The following is a 14,537-nucleotide window of genomic DNA, read 5'->3' as shown; positions in this document are numbered from 1 at the left end:
AACAAGCAAACAACAAACCACCATCAGAGCAACACTTTCCATGAGGTTTAGAAAAAAGAGGGGAAATTATTCCCTCTAATTCTGTTCCCAGGTCTCTTGGGCTTTGAAGGATAATGTACTGGGAGATATTTCAGCATCCTGGGAAATCTCCTGCTCAGCTGAAGTGACAAAAGCCTGCAGGAACTGTTTGTGCTCACAGCTTTTAACAAAGCAGCCACCAACAAAGCAGCTTCCAGCCACTGGACAGAAACAGAACAGCACAGGGGTAAGGTTTAGCTAAATGGAAGAGAGAAAAGCACAGATATGATCTCCTGTTAGACAAAAAGCCTTTAATTTATTTTTCTTTAGGTTTGTTAGAGGTGTTTCTTCTCATCTGATCTCACCTGAGCTCTGAGAATTCCAACATAAGTTGTGAGTGTCTTGGAAATGGCATTCCCAGGTTTTACCAGGAATTGGAGCAGGACAAGGGGGAATGGCTTCAAACTGAAAAGGAATGAGTTTAGATTAGATATTGGAAATAAATTCATCCCTGGAGGGGTGGGCAGGCCCTGGCACAGGGTGCCCAGAGCAGCTTTGGCTGCTCCTGGATCCCTGGAAGTGCCCAAGGCCAGGTTGGACGGGGCTTGGATCAGCCTGGGGCAGGGGAAGGTGTCCCTGCCATGGCAGGGGTGGCACTGGGCGGGCTTTAAAATTCTTCCAACCCAAACCAGTCTGGGATTCTGGGATTCTGGGATTTTGGGATTTTGTGATTCTGTGATTCTGGGATTTTGTGATTCTGTGGAGCATTTTTCAAGAGAAACATGGACATTTTTCTCAAAATGTGAGAGATAAGAGAGAGGGGATTGCTTGGAAAGGAAAGCAGAGCTGGATTTAACAGATTAAAAGACTACAAATATGGAAATTTCTTATTGTACTTTATGTGCTTTTAAAAATCTTATGACCTCTGTTGAGAGTGTAAGTTAAATATAACTTTTCCCTCACTCTGTCTCTGTGTTTTCTATGCAATAGCAGTGCTTCTGAGCATGTTTATGTGGTAAAAAAGGCATTTTTATTCTACTTTCAGTGGACTAGAATGTAAAAAAATTTCACCATTATTTTTACATAAGCACTGAAAAGTTTAATTCTTGAAACATGGAAATTCTCTTTCTCTGCCACCCGAGAGTGATCTGGTAGTTGAGGAAGGTACCTGAAATGCTCCAATTAATCACCCTTTTAAAACTAAAAGTAGTGTCAGTCAATTCTGACACTCTAAATTCTTTTAATTTAAAATTAAAGTAGTGCCAGTCAATATTCTAAGGTACTTTAAAGGAGATCTGGAATTTTTAAAGCCTATAATAGAATGGGAAACTGTAATTTTTCTTTTCTCTTTTTGAGATCCTTTTGATTCAGGCACTTTTCAATTATGGTTTATCATAATTGATTGCTAAATCACTTAAACTAGGTTTTTTCCTTGTACTGCTTGAATCTCTACTGGCTACACTGGAAAATGAGTTACCTGCCTTTCCTGTCAGAATTTACCACAACTTTAATCTCATGGAAGGCTGGGAGATGTGAAAGCCATCCTTAGAAATTAAATTGTATTTAGTATTCTGTCACTTTATTATCTGGAAGCAGTGATGTACTTGTAATGAAATATACAAGTTATGTAATCAGATTGATTCTACACAGATTATCAATATGCAAGAGAAAAATCTAATGTGAAATAAATATTTTGAAACTCAAATAAATAATGATATCATAAAAATACATATTTATTTTTCTTCAGAACATTAATGGATTTTTTTCTCTTAATGTTTTTATATGAAAAATATTTTGTGAATAACAAATACTGTACATCATTCTAGAGAGTCAGTTGAGTGTTGGATAGGAATGTGCAGGATTATGTAAAAAATGTTGTTTGAAATCTTCCCTAAGAAGTGAAAATAAGAGGCATAAACATCAAACTTCAGGTATTTTGTGAAAAATTAAGATTAATTCTATCAATTAATGCAAAAGAAAAATGATGGATGGCTACTGTAATTATTGTAGTCTAAGACCATGTAAAAACTGTTATTTGGGGGGAGAAGTGGCCTATTTTAGTCAATCCATTGAAAATGAGAGAAATTTTCAGCTGCACGGGTCCTTTCCAATTTTGAAAGCAAAACTCAAATGCATATATCCCTTAACCCTAGCAAACTTATTTAAAGTGCTCTGTGTGAGAGAACAAACACTTATTTTCTTCTGCAAATATTCAGAAGTAAGGGAGACCTAAAAGAACTCAAGTTTGCTGTGCATGAGTGCAGGACTGTGCTTCTGTCTGGGGGGTAGCTCAAACTGAGATCAAACACATTTAATAATGTTGTCTCTTCCCCTCTGACTGTGTTTTAAGTGAAGAGAAGGTCTGTGAAGAAATCAGTGAAGCCCAAATATTTTCTTGGAGGCAGGATCCAAATCCCCAATTCTGCTGTAGGCCAAAAAAAAAAATCAGAAGTTAAATAATAAGGAATGGTTAAATAATAAGGAATGTCAATTAAATAACTGGTGTGGAATCTCTAATTAAACTGTGTATTTGAAAGTCAGGCATGAAGAGGATGCTTGGGGAAGATAATACAAAATGTTCCCTTATTTCTTTCCTTTTTGCTCCTCATACATTCTATTGTATTTGCAGGGATTTTTGTGGCAGGGAGGAATGATGAATCTGACTCCGTGTTTGTAGAAGGCTAATTTACTGTTATATTATATTATATTATATTATATTATATTATATTATATTATATTATATTATATTATATTATATTATATTATATTATATTATATTATATTATATTATATTATATTATATTATATTATATTATATTATATTATATTATATTATATTATATTATATTATATTATATTATATTATATTATACAGAAAGGATACTTACTAAATACTAAAAAGATAATAATGAAAACTCATCATTCTTTTTAGAGTCTCGACACAGCTTGGCCCTGATTGGCCAATGAGTGAAAACAACTCACACCAGAATCCAATGAAGCAATCACCTGTGAGTAAACAATTTCCAAACACATTCCAGATGAGCAAAACACAGGAGAAGCAAATGAAATAATAATTGTTTTCCTTTTTCTCTGAGGCTTCTCAGCTTCTCAGGAGAAAAATGCTGAGCAAAGGGATTCTTCAGAAAATGTAAATACCACAGCATTCCAGGTTTTCAAGGTCATCATGGCACAAGAAAATGATACCCACATCCATGAGTTCATCCTCCTGGGATTCCCCACCACCAGAGAGCTGCAGGCTGTGCTGTTTGTCATTTTCCTGGCCGTGTATTTGCTGACTGTCACCGAGAACATGGTCATCATCACTTTGATCATCACCCACCCCCAGCTCCACAAGCCCATGTACTTTTTCCTGGGCCACCTCGCTTTCCTTGAGGCCTGCTACATCTCAGTCACCGTTCCCAAGCTGCTGCTCACCTTGGTGGTGAAGAACAAGAACATCTCCCTCGCGAGCTGCATGGCCCAGCTGTACTTTTTCATCGCCCTGGTGTGCACTGAGTGTGTCCTGCTGGCTGCCATGGCCTACGACCGCTACGTGGCCATCTGCGCCCCGCTGCACTACGCCCTCGCCATGGGCCACAGGGCCTGCCTGCAGCTGGCCACGGCCTGCTGGCTGCTTGGCTTCCTCATAGCTGTTCTCAAGATCTCCTTCATTTCCCAGCTCTCCTTCTGTGGGCCCGGGGTCATCAACCACTTCTTCTGTGACATCAGCCCGCTGCTCAACCTCTCGTGCACCCAGCGGCGCCTTGCTGAGATGGTGGATTTCATCTCGGCCTTGTTTACTTTGTTGATCCCCTTCTCTGTCATCATCATTTCTTACACCTGCATAATCAGAACTGTTTTGCTCATCCCCAAGGCTCAGAACAGGAAGAAAGCCTTCTCCACCTGTGCTTCTCACCTGGCTGTGGTCATCATTTTCTTCTCAGCAACTCTCTTCATGTACGCTCGGCCCAGGAGTGCAGACTCCAGGGATCTCAACAAGCTGGTTTCCATCATTTACACCATTGTCACCCCAATGCTAAACCCATGCATTTACTGCCTGAGGAACCAGGAGGTTAAAGACACTTTGCTGAAGGTTTTGTGTAGCAGGACAGCTCTCTCCAGAGTTTCTGCCTCTGACCACTAATGAATGCTTGGGAGATGATCTTCCAACTGAATGTGTCTGAATCCTATGAAAGCTTAATAAGATTTTTACTTTGACAGAAAGGGTTATTGGGGTTCTCCAATTATTGGTTATTGGAGTCAATCTGCATGTTCAGCTAAAATCTATGAATCTATGTGAATGTAAAAGGTTTTTCTAACTGAACACGTCACTCTTCATTCCCAAGGAGTGGAAAATGCGATAAACATAATTGTCTTCTCTGAATGTATTTTTTTGGTATGCATCAAAGAACAAAATTGCGTTCTGACCATGATTCAACTTAATATGAAACTAGGATTCAAGAACTTGAGGCACCAAATAATAGTTATGTTGACTTTCTTCACAGGAATGAGGATGGGAACTTCAGTAATTCAGATAAAACCAGTCATTTTAGATAGCTGTGATAGGAGACCATGAAACACCACTGAGAAGTTTCTTCTTCATTAACTTGAAATATAACTCTGGGAAGTAGCTCAGATTCAGAAACCAAACATTTACTTTTGGGGAAAAGAGTTAGTTTGCACAGTTTAATTTCCATGTTAAATGCTAAATGAGCCTCCTGATTTTTAAATGTTATTTTCCTGTGACCCTTCTACATCACATGAGGAGATATAAGCACTAAGAGAACAATCAGTTGCCTAAACACAGATCTTTCCTAAAGGAACATTCAAAGGAGAGGGCCAGGAAGAACTTTAAGGTAATTTAACACACAGACACAAAATCTTGCTTCATCAGCCTGATGGCAAATGATCCTGGGCTCTGTTTGTTACCCAGGACTACATCGACATTACTGTGTCCAGTCTGGCACTTCCCACTAGAAGAAGGACAAAATGGACATTCCAGCAGAGAATTACCAAATGACAGAAGGGTGGGAGCACACAGCACACAAAGAGAGACAGATGGGAGCAGTTTTTTAAGTCTGGAAAAAGAATGTTGAGGAGGTTTTTAGCTGCAGTCTGCCACCACCTGAAGAGAGTTACAGAGGAGATAGGGGCAATTCTTAATTGGGCATGACTGAAAAGACAAAACCAACAGGAACTTGTTCCAACAAATTAAATTCAGATAAGATAGAGTGATGAAGCACCACAGAAAGGTCAAGAAATCTCTCTCCTTTGAGCTTTGCAGAGCTTGACCTGACAAGTCCCTGAAAAACCTGACACTCTAAAATATGTTTGTAACAGCAGAGCGAGTTAAAATATTCTGGAATGAATGTTATCTTTCCAACCCAAGTTTTTGTATGATTCTTTGGTATGGATGTCAAATGGAAAAGTCTGTGGCATCTCAAACTGCAACAGAAATTCATGTTTAGGGAAGTGGATCTGGTACCCACTGAGTAGATTTCAACACTGAGCAATATGTTCAATCCTATCCAGGGAATGGATGCTCTGCAGATGATCCATGTCACTCTTCCACTGGGGAGCCAAGAGCTGAGTGCAGTACTCCACATGTGAATATATTTATAATTTTACAGCATAACTCTGCCCATGTCTCTGTTACATCAGCTGTGCCTTGGTCTAGCTGAGAGCTGAAAGTGTCAGAGCTACTAAAATCTCTCAGGGGAGCTGTTTAAGCACTGCTCTGACCTCACATCTAATGGCCTAAATAGCAGCTACTGAGTTGCAAATCATTGTTTTTGTCTCTTTTTATAGCTTGTCACTGTTAGAACACAGCACAGCCTCCAAAACCCCATATTGAACAAACCCAGTAACCTCTTTTCATGGTTCATGTACCCTGAGTCATATCTTCACATCCTAGCAGGCCTTGGTAAGCACCTCTCTAGTTTATCCACATTTTCCTTGAATTGCAGGGATCCCAAAATTGGTCCATGGTAATTGGATCCTCACCAACCTAACAGAAATGAGATAAGAACTAACACTACTCTCCCTTCTCCACACACTGACATTATTTTAAAGTTGTCTTCTTCATGGGATGCCCTTACATTGCTGAGCATGCACATGTTGCTTTGGCCAGAAGTTAGAATTCAGCAGCACACCATAAAGTATGTCAAATGTCACTAGATTCTTACATATTTGCAAAACAAATCAAACTGTATGCCCCAACAGCCAAATAACTTCTGTAATTCCAGCTCTCCTAGATGCTGGACTCCCATTATTTTCACTGTATGAAAATAATTGTAATTTTAAATGTAATTAATGAAATTTAATGTAATAAATGTAATTTAAATGTAATAAACGTAATTTTAGTCATGGTGCTGTCTTAAGGAAGGTATCTGATTCACATGAGACCAGCTGGAGGGAGATTTTACAAACAGCTGCTCCCCCCTGGCAGCATGGAGGGGACCACATCAGGTTTTGTACTCTTTGTGCTACAGAATCCTGCAGCAGCTCCTCAGCTCTGTTTGGGAGGCAGCTGACCTCATCAGGGGACACATCAATGCTATCTCTGATCCTCCTTTTGCTCTGAACACATTTGCAGTGTATTAGAAAATTCAGAAAATGCACAGCTTGGCATTTGTGGGTCTGAAGATTGTACACATAACTCCTGTGTGGGTGAAACAACACTTATCCAAAATTGCTCACTCCAAATGTGATTATCAGTTAAGGTCACTGATTTAGATTAGGGCACTAAAATATTTTTCTAGATTACCTTTTGGTAAAAGATTGCCATATCCTCTGCCTCAGGGTATGTTTTTACTTTCCTCTGCCCTATAAAAACCAGTAGACATTAGCTGGTATTCTTTCATTGTTCAGTGTCTCAGAAAAAAAAATCTTCAGAGTTTCTTCTGCTCTGCATGGAATCACAGAGGAAACAACAACATCCCTCCTCTTTCTGTGATTGCTTCCATTGGGAGGCTACTACAATTTCTGAATCAGACCTCATGAGACACCACAGGTAAACAAAGTGTTGATTTCTCTGTGCTGGTATAAATCACAGCACTGACATATCAATCCACACTTCAGCTGTACCCTACTGATCACATGCTCCAGGACCAGTGGATTCCCACTACAGAAGGTTGAGAACAGTTTTGTTTTTACCAGCACAGCCTGAGCCACTCTTATTTTTGAAGTATTAATCTGAGTTAGCTGCAAACAAACCAGACCCAGAATTGGAATTTGCTTGCACTTATGCTGTATCTGAGATCTCTGGGAACCATCTCAATAGATTTGTGTAGATGTAAGTGTGCTCAGACCCAGATACAGAAACTTTTAGTGGGCTCTTTCAGATTTGTTTGGAGGGGATTTTACTTTAAAAATGAATATATCCTTGTGGTGCTTCACATTTCTCTTAGAGTTCATGGAATATACATAATAGAACGTTAGAAATGTTTAGATGTAGAAACTAAAGCATTGGAAATGGGAATGTCTACCTATAACCTGTCACTTCTTTATACTGGATGGAAAATATATTAGCATCATCATCATTTGTCTAAGGTGAGATTTGTAATGTATATTTATCTCCATGAAATGTAAATTTGTAATGTATATTTATCTCTGTGAAATATAAATTTGTAATGTATATTTATCTCCATGGAATGTAAATTTAAAAGCATGCTTTAATTTTTAAAATGAAAAATTCTGCATTGAGCAGATAAATTTCACAAAGTTCATTTCTAAAAACCCAGCAAAAAAATGTCTGAGCTTTTACAGAGTCTTTAAGTGGTGGTGTAACTTATGGCTATGAATTTAAGCCTGGTATTAGGTGTGATTGTATCAATTTATTGCAGGTGGATAAGGTTCATCTTTCTTCTGCAGAATGGGTGGGAGGAATGAAACCAAAGTCATGTATTTCATTCTCCTGGGTTTTCCAACCACTGGTGAACTGCAGCTGCTTCTCTTCTCCGCTTTACTTCTGGTTTACTTATTAACTGTGTTGGAAAACTTCCTCATCATTCTCATCATCCGAAATAACCACAGCCTGCAAAAACCCATGTATTTCTTCCTAGGGAATCTGTCCTTCTTAGAGATCTGGTATGTCTCTGTCATTGAGCCAAAGATGATCAGAGATGTCCTGTCTCATGACAAAAGGATTTCATTCCAGGGCTGCATGGCACAGCTGCATTTCTTTGTGACTTTTGTTTGCACTGAGTATGTTCTGCTGGCCGTGATGGCCTACGACCGCTTTGTGGCCATTTGCAAACCCCTCCGGTACCCCCTCATCATGAGCCACAAGCTCTGTGCTCAGCTGGTGGCTGCCTGTTGGATGTGTGGCTTGGCCACCTCTTCCATCAAGCTGAGCTTTATAGCCAGGCTCTCATTCTGTGATGTGGACAAAATCAATCACTATTTCTGTGACATTTCCCCCCTCCTGAACATCTCCTGCAGCGACTCCTCTTTGGCCGAGCTCGTGGACTTCACCTTGGCTCTGCTGGTCATCATGCTGCCTCTGTGCACTGTGGTGGCCTCCTACATCTGCATCCTCTTCACTGTGCTGAAGATTCCTTCTTCCCAGGGGAGGCAAAAGGCTTTTTCCACCTGCAGCTCCCACCTGACCGTGGTGATTTTGTTCTACTCCACCACTCTTTTCACCTACGCCCACCCCAAGCTCATGTACACCTATCGTGCCAACAAGCTGGTGTCAGTCCTGTACACGGTGGTTGTGCCACTTCTGAATCCTCTCATATATTGCCTTAGAAACAAAGAAGTCAGGGTTGCCATGAGGAAGACTTTTACTTGCAGAAGAGACACCAAAGAAATCAACTGAAGAGTGCCAGAGAAGGGGCTTTGCTCATGAAGATCCCCTGGGAGCGCTGAGGAGATGAAGTCAGGAGGTCCAAACCTTAATCCATGCAAACACTGCTCATATTTATTGAATTAAACCTTGATATATTTATGTATATACTATGGTTTTGACATGAGATGTGTGGGTTTGGGGTTTTTTGCTTGTTTTCCCCCTAAGAATCTATGCTGTCATCCTTTCTTAAAAGTCTCCAGCTGAATGACTGCTCTGTTTTTAAAGGTGTTTGGAAATGCTGGAAAATAAAACCCAGATTTGTTTGGTCTAGATGGAATAGAGTCCAGAAAACATTGTAAATGCATGTGAAAATCAGCTATCTATGTGTGATTTATTTAGTTCAAGATTTTGTGATTATCCCTTGAGAGGAATAGGCAGCAGAAAAGGATGGGTAATAGTAACATTCTTAGATTCCTGGTGTAGGATAAAAGGAACCATCTTCTGAAGAAGCAAATGTTTCTAATATGGCATTAGAGAAGGTATAATGTGAATATTCACATGGTACAGCTGCATTGTCACTTGGCCTCTGTCTCAGCTCCACAACTCCTTCATGAGTTTTTAATTGAAATTTTGCAAGGTTTGAAGTTCCTTTAATGCAGTGATTTGGCTACACACTTGACTGGTTTTAAAGCACTGACCTGAAGTGATTGTTTTGAAATAATGTCAGGGAAATCCTTCAAATACACGGTGAAGAGGATTTTCATCCAATTTATGTACACTAATAATAATATTCTTAGATAACCTGAAACAAATAATTCATAACCTATTCAACAGGGGTTCCTTAGGGAAGGAGAGAATACAGAAAAGTCTCACACAAACCTTTTGAGAATGCAAGGTCCCTCTTGCATCTAAGCTTATTTCTGGAAGTTTTCCTAATAAACACTTTCACAAATTCAAGTACTTTTAAAGTACTGTAAATAAGTCACTACCCACAAGTAAACAAGGTAAGATTAAGTCCAATCTCAGCTTTTGAAAAACTTTCCTTCTCTCTAAATCTCTCTCTGCCTCCAGGAGCTGATAAGAATGTATGCAAATGTTAGATACTCTGGGTTTAGAACATATTGATCAGTTGCCAGTCACAAAATTTGGGAAGCCATTATATCAAGAACAGAAACATCTATTTCATGCAGATTTATTTGAAACCATGTGCCAAAACAAAGAAAATGTAATACAGTTTGCTGTAACTAAATGTGACACTCCTGTGCTGAGAAGAACGCAAGTTTGCTTTTTGAAAACAGCCCCATCCTGGGGTGTCTGTGATACCCAAACAGGAACTGTGAGATGTTTTTCCCTTCCTGGGGTGATTGCTGCACCCCAGAGCAGTGTTCCCTTAGAGGCTGGGCCCTCACCTGAACCAGACTTCTCAGTTTCAGAGGTGAGTGCACTCCTGGAGTCAGAGAAGAGAACACATTTCGTGAAAACTTGCTTTTGTTTAGAGAGGAGAACCGTTATTGCTTGGGGAGAAGGCAAGGGTGTCTGTTCTATTTTGGTAATCTGGAAGAGGTTTTACAGTGACTTCTGTGAGCCAGAGAGAAGTTTGAGAAGAGGATCCATGTTTACCCCTGAAAGAATTTCCTACCAAGGTCATTGACAGAGAAAGCAAGAAAGAAAGAAGGATAAATAAGAGAAACTTCAACTGCCTATTCCAATGAGCACTTTGTTTGTATTTTATGGCCAATAAGTAAACTTATGACTTTTGTAAGAATGTATGAAAAGCATGCAGGCAATAATAAAAACAGTTTGAAGCCTTCTGAAAATGGAGTGTGGCTTTGTGTTGTCTCTGTCTCAACTACAACAGAAGGAAGCAGATTCTAATGGTTAATGAGGTCTTGATTAGGTCCACAGTGTTTTGCTTAGCAGAAAAAAAATCTACAAAGGGGCAGGAAGGGTTCTGCATAAGAAGCAGTGAAAAAAGTAGGGGTAGAAGACACACAGAACCAGCTTTACATTTTATTGTTTATGTTTGTTATTTTATTCCTTCTATTCCTTCTATTTTTCTTCTTTTGCAGGCAAAATAAAATGGCACAAGGGAAAAATATCTCATTTGAGATTTCAGATGTTTGCTGTGAAGGTCCAGGACTCTGGAAACTGAATCCCTGGTGGTTTTTATGTACACTTATTAAAGTATATATAAGCAACACGCTAAGGAGAATGCTCTTAGAAGCAGTCAGAGGAAAGGCCAGTGATGTATTGATTACAAGAGAAAAACCAGCTGAGTAGAAAAAATGTTCAGTATTTTTGGCAATGTGTTCAAGAAACCTGAATTCGAAAAAAACCAAACCTGGCTTTAATAACTGTGTTACAGGTATGTGTACTGTGGTGTGTGAAATCTGAGCTTTGCTTTGTTAATTGTGGTGACAGAACTGGATTAAAAGTTTCTGTTTTCTCTTTTTTTCATTATATAGAATGTAATAATCAGGGCTTATGTATACAGTTAGGTCTTCTGGAAATTAAGTTCCTTATCAGGAAGGCAGTTTTTAATGTGTCTGCATTCTAGACTTTCTGATTGATCAATCAAGAGAGAGACAGATCCAGAGACTCCTCAGGTGAATCAAAAATCTTCCTTTCTCACTGGCTAAAAAGTATCTCCAGCATCTTCATTCTTAGCTGAGGTGTTTGTTACCCTCTTTAAAAAGCCATTTTCTTAAAGCAGTAGTAATTGTTATTTCAACGAAACAATTTTGGATAGGATGTAGGATATCCTTCAATGGACAATACGTTTGATTTCTATGAAATTATTTCATAAATTTACATTTATTACACTTAAATCATTGATGCTTACACATAAAACCAGAACAAAAATAAGAATTTAAAAATAAGATCAATTACATAAGCCAAGACCACACATCTGTTAAATGGCTGACTCCAATGGCACAGGATTTTGATGTTTTCTTTTACATTATTGTAGACAAAAGTATCTCCTTTTTTCTTATTCTCTTCTGGCTGGCTTTATTAATTTTTTATCAAAGACAGCTACTTCTAAGGGACTGTTTTTCCCCTGTTTTGAAGAGGTAGGGTGAGACTAGAAGAATCACACTGTGGATGCATCTATTTCTCTCTTTTGACAATATGGGAAGCTTTAGGGATTGTGAAAGTTGTGGACAACAGACTTGAAAAGGCTTTGACTGGATACTTGACCTTGACTGCCTAAACCTGAGCTCTCTGCACACAAAAATGCCCAGGAAAGCTAGCAAAAATATTTGATGAGCAAGGTTATGCAAAGAGAAATTCTTTCTCCAAATTTATTTCCCTTTCCTAAGACTTGTGGGTAAATAAGAACAAAGGATTAAATAGAACAAAGGATTAAATATATGAAATACCTTCTGAGGGTACCTCGAGGTGAGGTCACATTTTAAGGACCATGGAGGGATAGCTGGAGAAATTGTTAAAAATTAATTCAATGCTTTTAGAGGGCTGGTTAAGAAAAATTATCTAATAGAAATGACAGCAAAGCAAATAAAATACCATTTCTGTCACTTAGCTTTTTAAAAAATAATAGACTTGGAATTTTTTTAAACAATTATCGAAATTAATACATTTCTTGGCTCATATATTTTCAATTGTTTTGCATCATCTGAAGTAGCATTTTTCCTTGTTCTTTTGTTTAGGGGAGAACAATCTTGGGGGTTAGTTGCAATCTTAGGGTGAGATTTTTTTCTGCCAGTTAAATCTGAAATAGGTCTTCAACTGTAGAATGAAATGTCTGTTTCTAGTTGGTTGTAAAGTTTATTAAATTAAAATAGGCTGGATAAGCTGCATGCAGAATGTTTCTTTATACTGAAGATAATATTACAGGATTATTAGTTTATAAATTACCCTGTAATAGTTGACAAAAATCTGCAGATATGGTATATCAATAAATTTTATACTTGTTTCCATATCTCTATTTAATTTTATTAATTAATAATTATCTTATAATAATATAAATATAATATAATCAATGTATTATGTTATGTACAATACATTACATTATATAGCAATTATTTGATATCAATAATAATATCTATATATATTAATAGATTAATATTTATTAGCCATATTAATACTTACATAAATATCTTATATATTATTTTAATTAATTATATATAATATTATAATTTATATAGTTCATAATTATATATTTTTACATTATATTAATATTTTACAATATTTTAATATTTTATATTCTTTTATGTAATTAATGCATATAGTTTACAATTAATTTTATTAATTTATATTTCTTATGTTTCATATATCTCATTGTTTGCCTTCTTCTTCTACAATTGCTTCTCCAGGCAAACTATCTGCAATCTACTGCATCCTGATTTCCTTTGGGAAAGCCAAGATGGAAAACCACACCAGGATAAGTGAGTTCATTTTGGTGGGGTTCAAATCCCACGCAGGATCCCAAGTCCTTCTCTCAGTTCTCTTCTCCACAATGTACATTGTCACTGTGGTGGGAAACATCTGCATGATCCTCATCATCAGGATGGACCCCAACCTGCACACCCCAATGTACTTCTTCCTGGAGAACCTGTCCACCTTGGACATCTGTTATTCCTCTGTCATCACTCCCAGGGCAGCACTGGCATTCTTGCTGGGCAGAAGGAGCATTTCCTACACTGGCTGTGCTTCCCAGATGTTCTTCTTCTCTCTCTTTGGCACAACAGAAGCTTTTTTCCTGGCTGTGATGGCTTATGATCGCTTCACTGCCATCTGCAACCCACTGCTCTACCAGGTCATTATGAGCAGAAGGCTTTGTGTGCTCATGGTGCTGGGCTCTTATCTCTCAGGCTGCATCAACTGCACCATCCAGACTGGCTTCACCTTCAGTCTGTCCTTCTGTGGGCACAGAGAAATAAACCACTTCTTCTGTGAAGTTGCTGCAGTGATCCACACCTCCTGCTCCAACACCCTTGTCAATGAGCTCGTAATGCTGGCTGTGTGTGGACCAATAATTGTGGGCACTGCCCTGGTGGTTTTTGTCTCCTATGGTTATATCACCATCACAATCATCCAAATGCCTTCAGCTGAAAGCAGGCACAAGGCCTTCTCCACCTGCTCCTCTCACATGGTGACAATCTGCTTGTTCTTTGGGACAGTGTTCTTCATGTATGCTCAGCCTGGAGCTGCATCCTCACCCAGCAAGAGCAACATCATCTCCATCTTCTACACTGTTGTTATTCCCATGCTGAACCCTTTCATTTACACCCTCAGAAACAGGGAGGTAAAAGGGGCTCTGAAAAAACAGTTAAAAAGGAAAGGGTTTTTAAAGCACCTTTTCTGAAGTTGAGAATGAGCACGGTGTCCAATTTGTAAAATAAAAGACATCAGGACCTGAATGTAAAATAAAAGACAGGATGTAAAATAAAGGACATCAGGACCTGCTTTCAAGAGTCATTTGTGTTTTTAGATGGTCAGTAAAAGCAGGATATATAAACAAATCTATGAGAATCTAGTAATTGTTATTCCAACTTAACAATTTTTGATTGGATATAGGATATCCTTCAATGGACAATATGTTTGATTTCTATGAAATTATTTCATAAGTTTACATCTATTACACTTAAACCATTGATCCCTTACACATAAAATAAGAATTAAATAATACGAATTTAAATAAGCAAAAAAAGGAAGAATTTAAAAGTAAGGTCAATTAAGTAAGCCAAGACCACACATCTGTTAAATG

The 14,537-nt window shown here is 38.3% G+C and overlaps 3 protein-coding genes across 3 annotated transcripts; all 3 read left to right on the top strand.

Moving 5' to 3' along the window:
- The first annotated feature begins 3,202 nt into the window (after positions 1-3,202).
- Positions 3,203-4,162, top strand: LOC115913795 (olfactory receptor 6B1-like). Its single transcript, XM_030966020.1, has one exon. It carries the CDS (start codon positions 3,203-3,205, stop codon positions 4,160-4,162), a length of 960 nt encoding a protein of 319 aa, XP_030821880.1.
- A 3,729-nt stretch (positions 4,163-7,891) lies between these two features.
- LOC115913794 (olfactory receptor 6Y1-like) lies at positions 7,892-9,292 on the top strand. The gene is made up of 2 exons (XM_030966019.1): positions 7,892-8,804; positions 9,258-9,292. The coding sequence occupies exons 1-2, from the start codon at positions 7,892-7,894 to the stop codon at positions 9,290-9,292; spliced, it is 948 nt and encodes a 315-aa protein (XP_030821879.1).
- A 3,898-nt stretch (positions 9,293-13,190) lies between these two features.
- LOC115913793 (olfactory receptor 12-like) lies at positions 13,191-14,135 on the top strand. The gene has a single exon (XM_030966018.1). The coding sequence runs from the start codon at positions 13,194-13,196 to the stop codon at positions 14,133-14,135; it is 942 nt and encodes a 313-aa protein (XP_030821878.1). The 5' UTR covers positions 13,191-13,193.
- The last annotated feature ends 402 nt before the right edge of the window (positions 14,136-14,537 follow it).

This window comes from Camarhynchus parvulus, chromosome 27, assembly GCF_901933205.1.
Source record: "Camarhynchus parvulus chromosome 27, STF_HiC, whole genome shotgun sequence".
Taxonomy (NCBI): Eukaryota; Metazoa; Chordata; class Aves; order Passeriformes; family Thraupidae; genus Camarhynchus; species Camarhynchus parvulus.
The sequence above is the reverse complement of the archived record's forward strand: the minus strand, read 5'-3'. Positions and strand labels throughout refer to the sequence as shown.

Excerpts from the sequence above, each read along its gene's own strand:
- LOC115913794 (XM_030966019.1), top strand. The coding sequence starts at position 7,892 with ATGGGTGGGAGGAATGAAACCAAAGTCATGTATTTCATTCTCCTGGGT. Across the intron at positions 8,805-9,257 it reads GGTTGCCATGAGGAAGACTT|TGGGTAATAGTAACATTCTT; the intron begins TTACTTGCAGAA and ends AGCAGAAAAGGA.
- LOC115913795 (XM_030966020.1), top strand. The coding sequence starts at position 3,203 with ATGGCACAAGAAAATGATACCCACATCCATGAGTTCATCCTCCTGGGA.
- LOC115913793 (XM_030966018.1), top strand. The coding sequence starts at position 13,194 with ATGGAAAACCACACCAGGATAAGTGAGTTCATTTTGGTGGGGTTCAAA.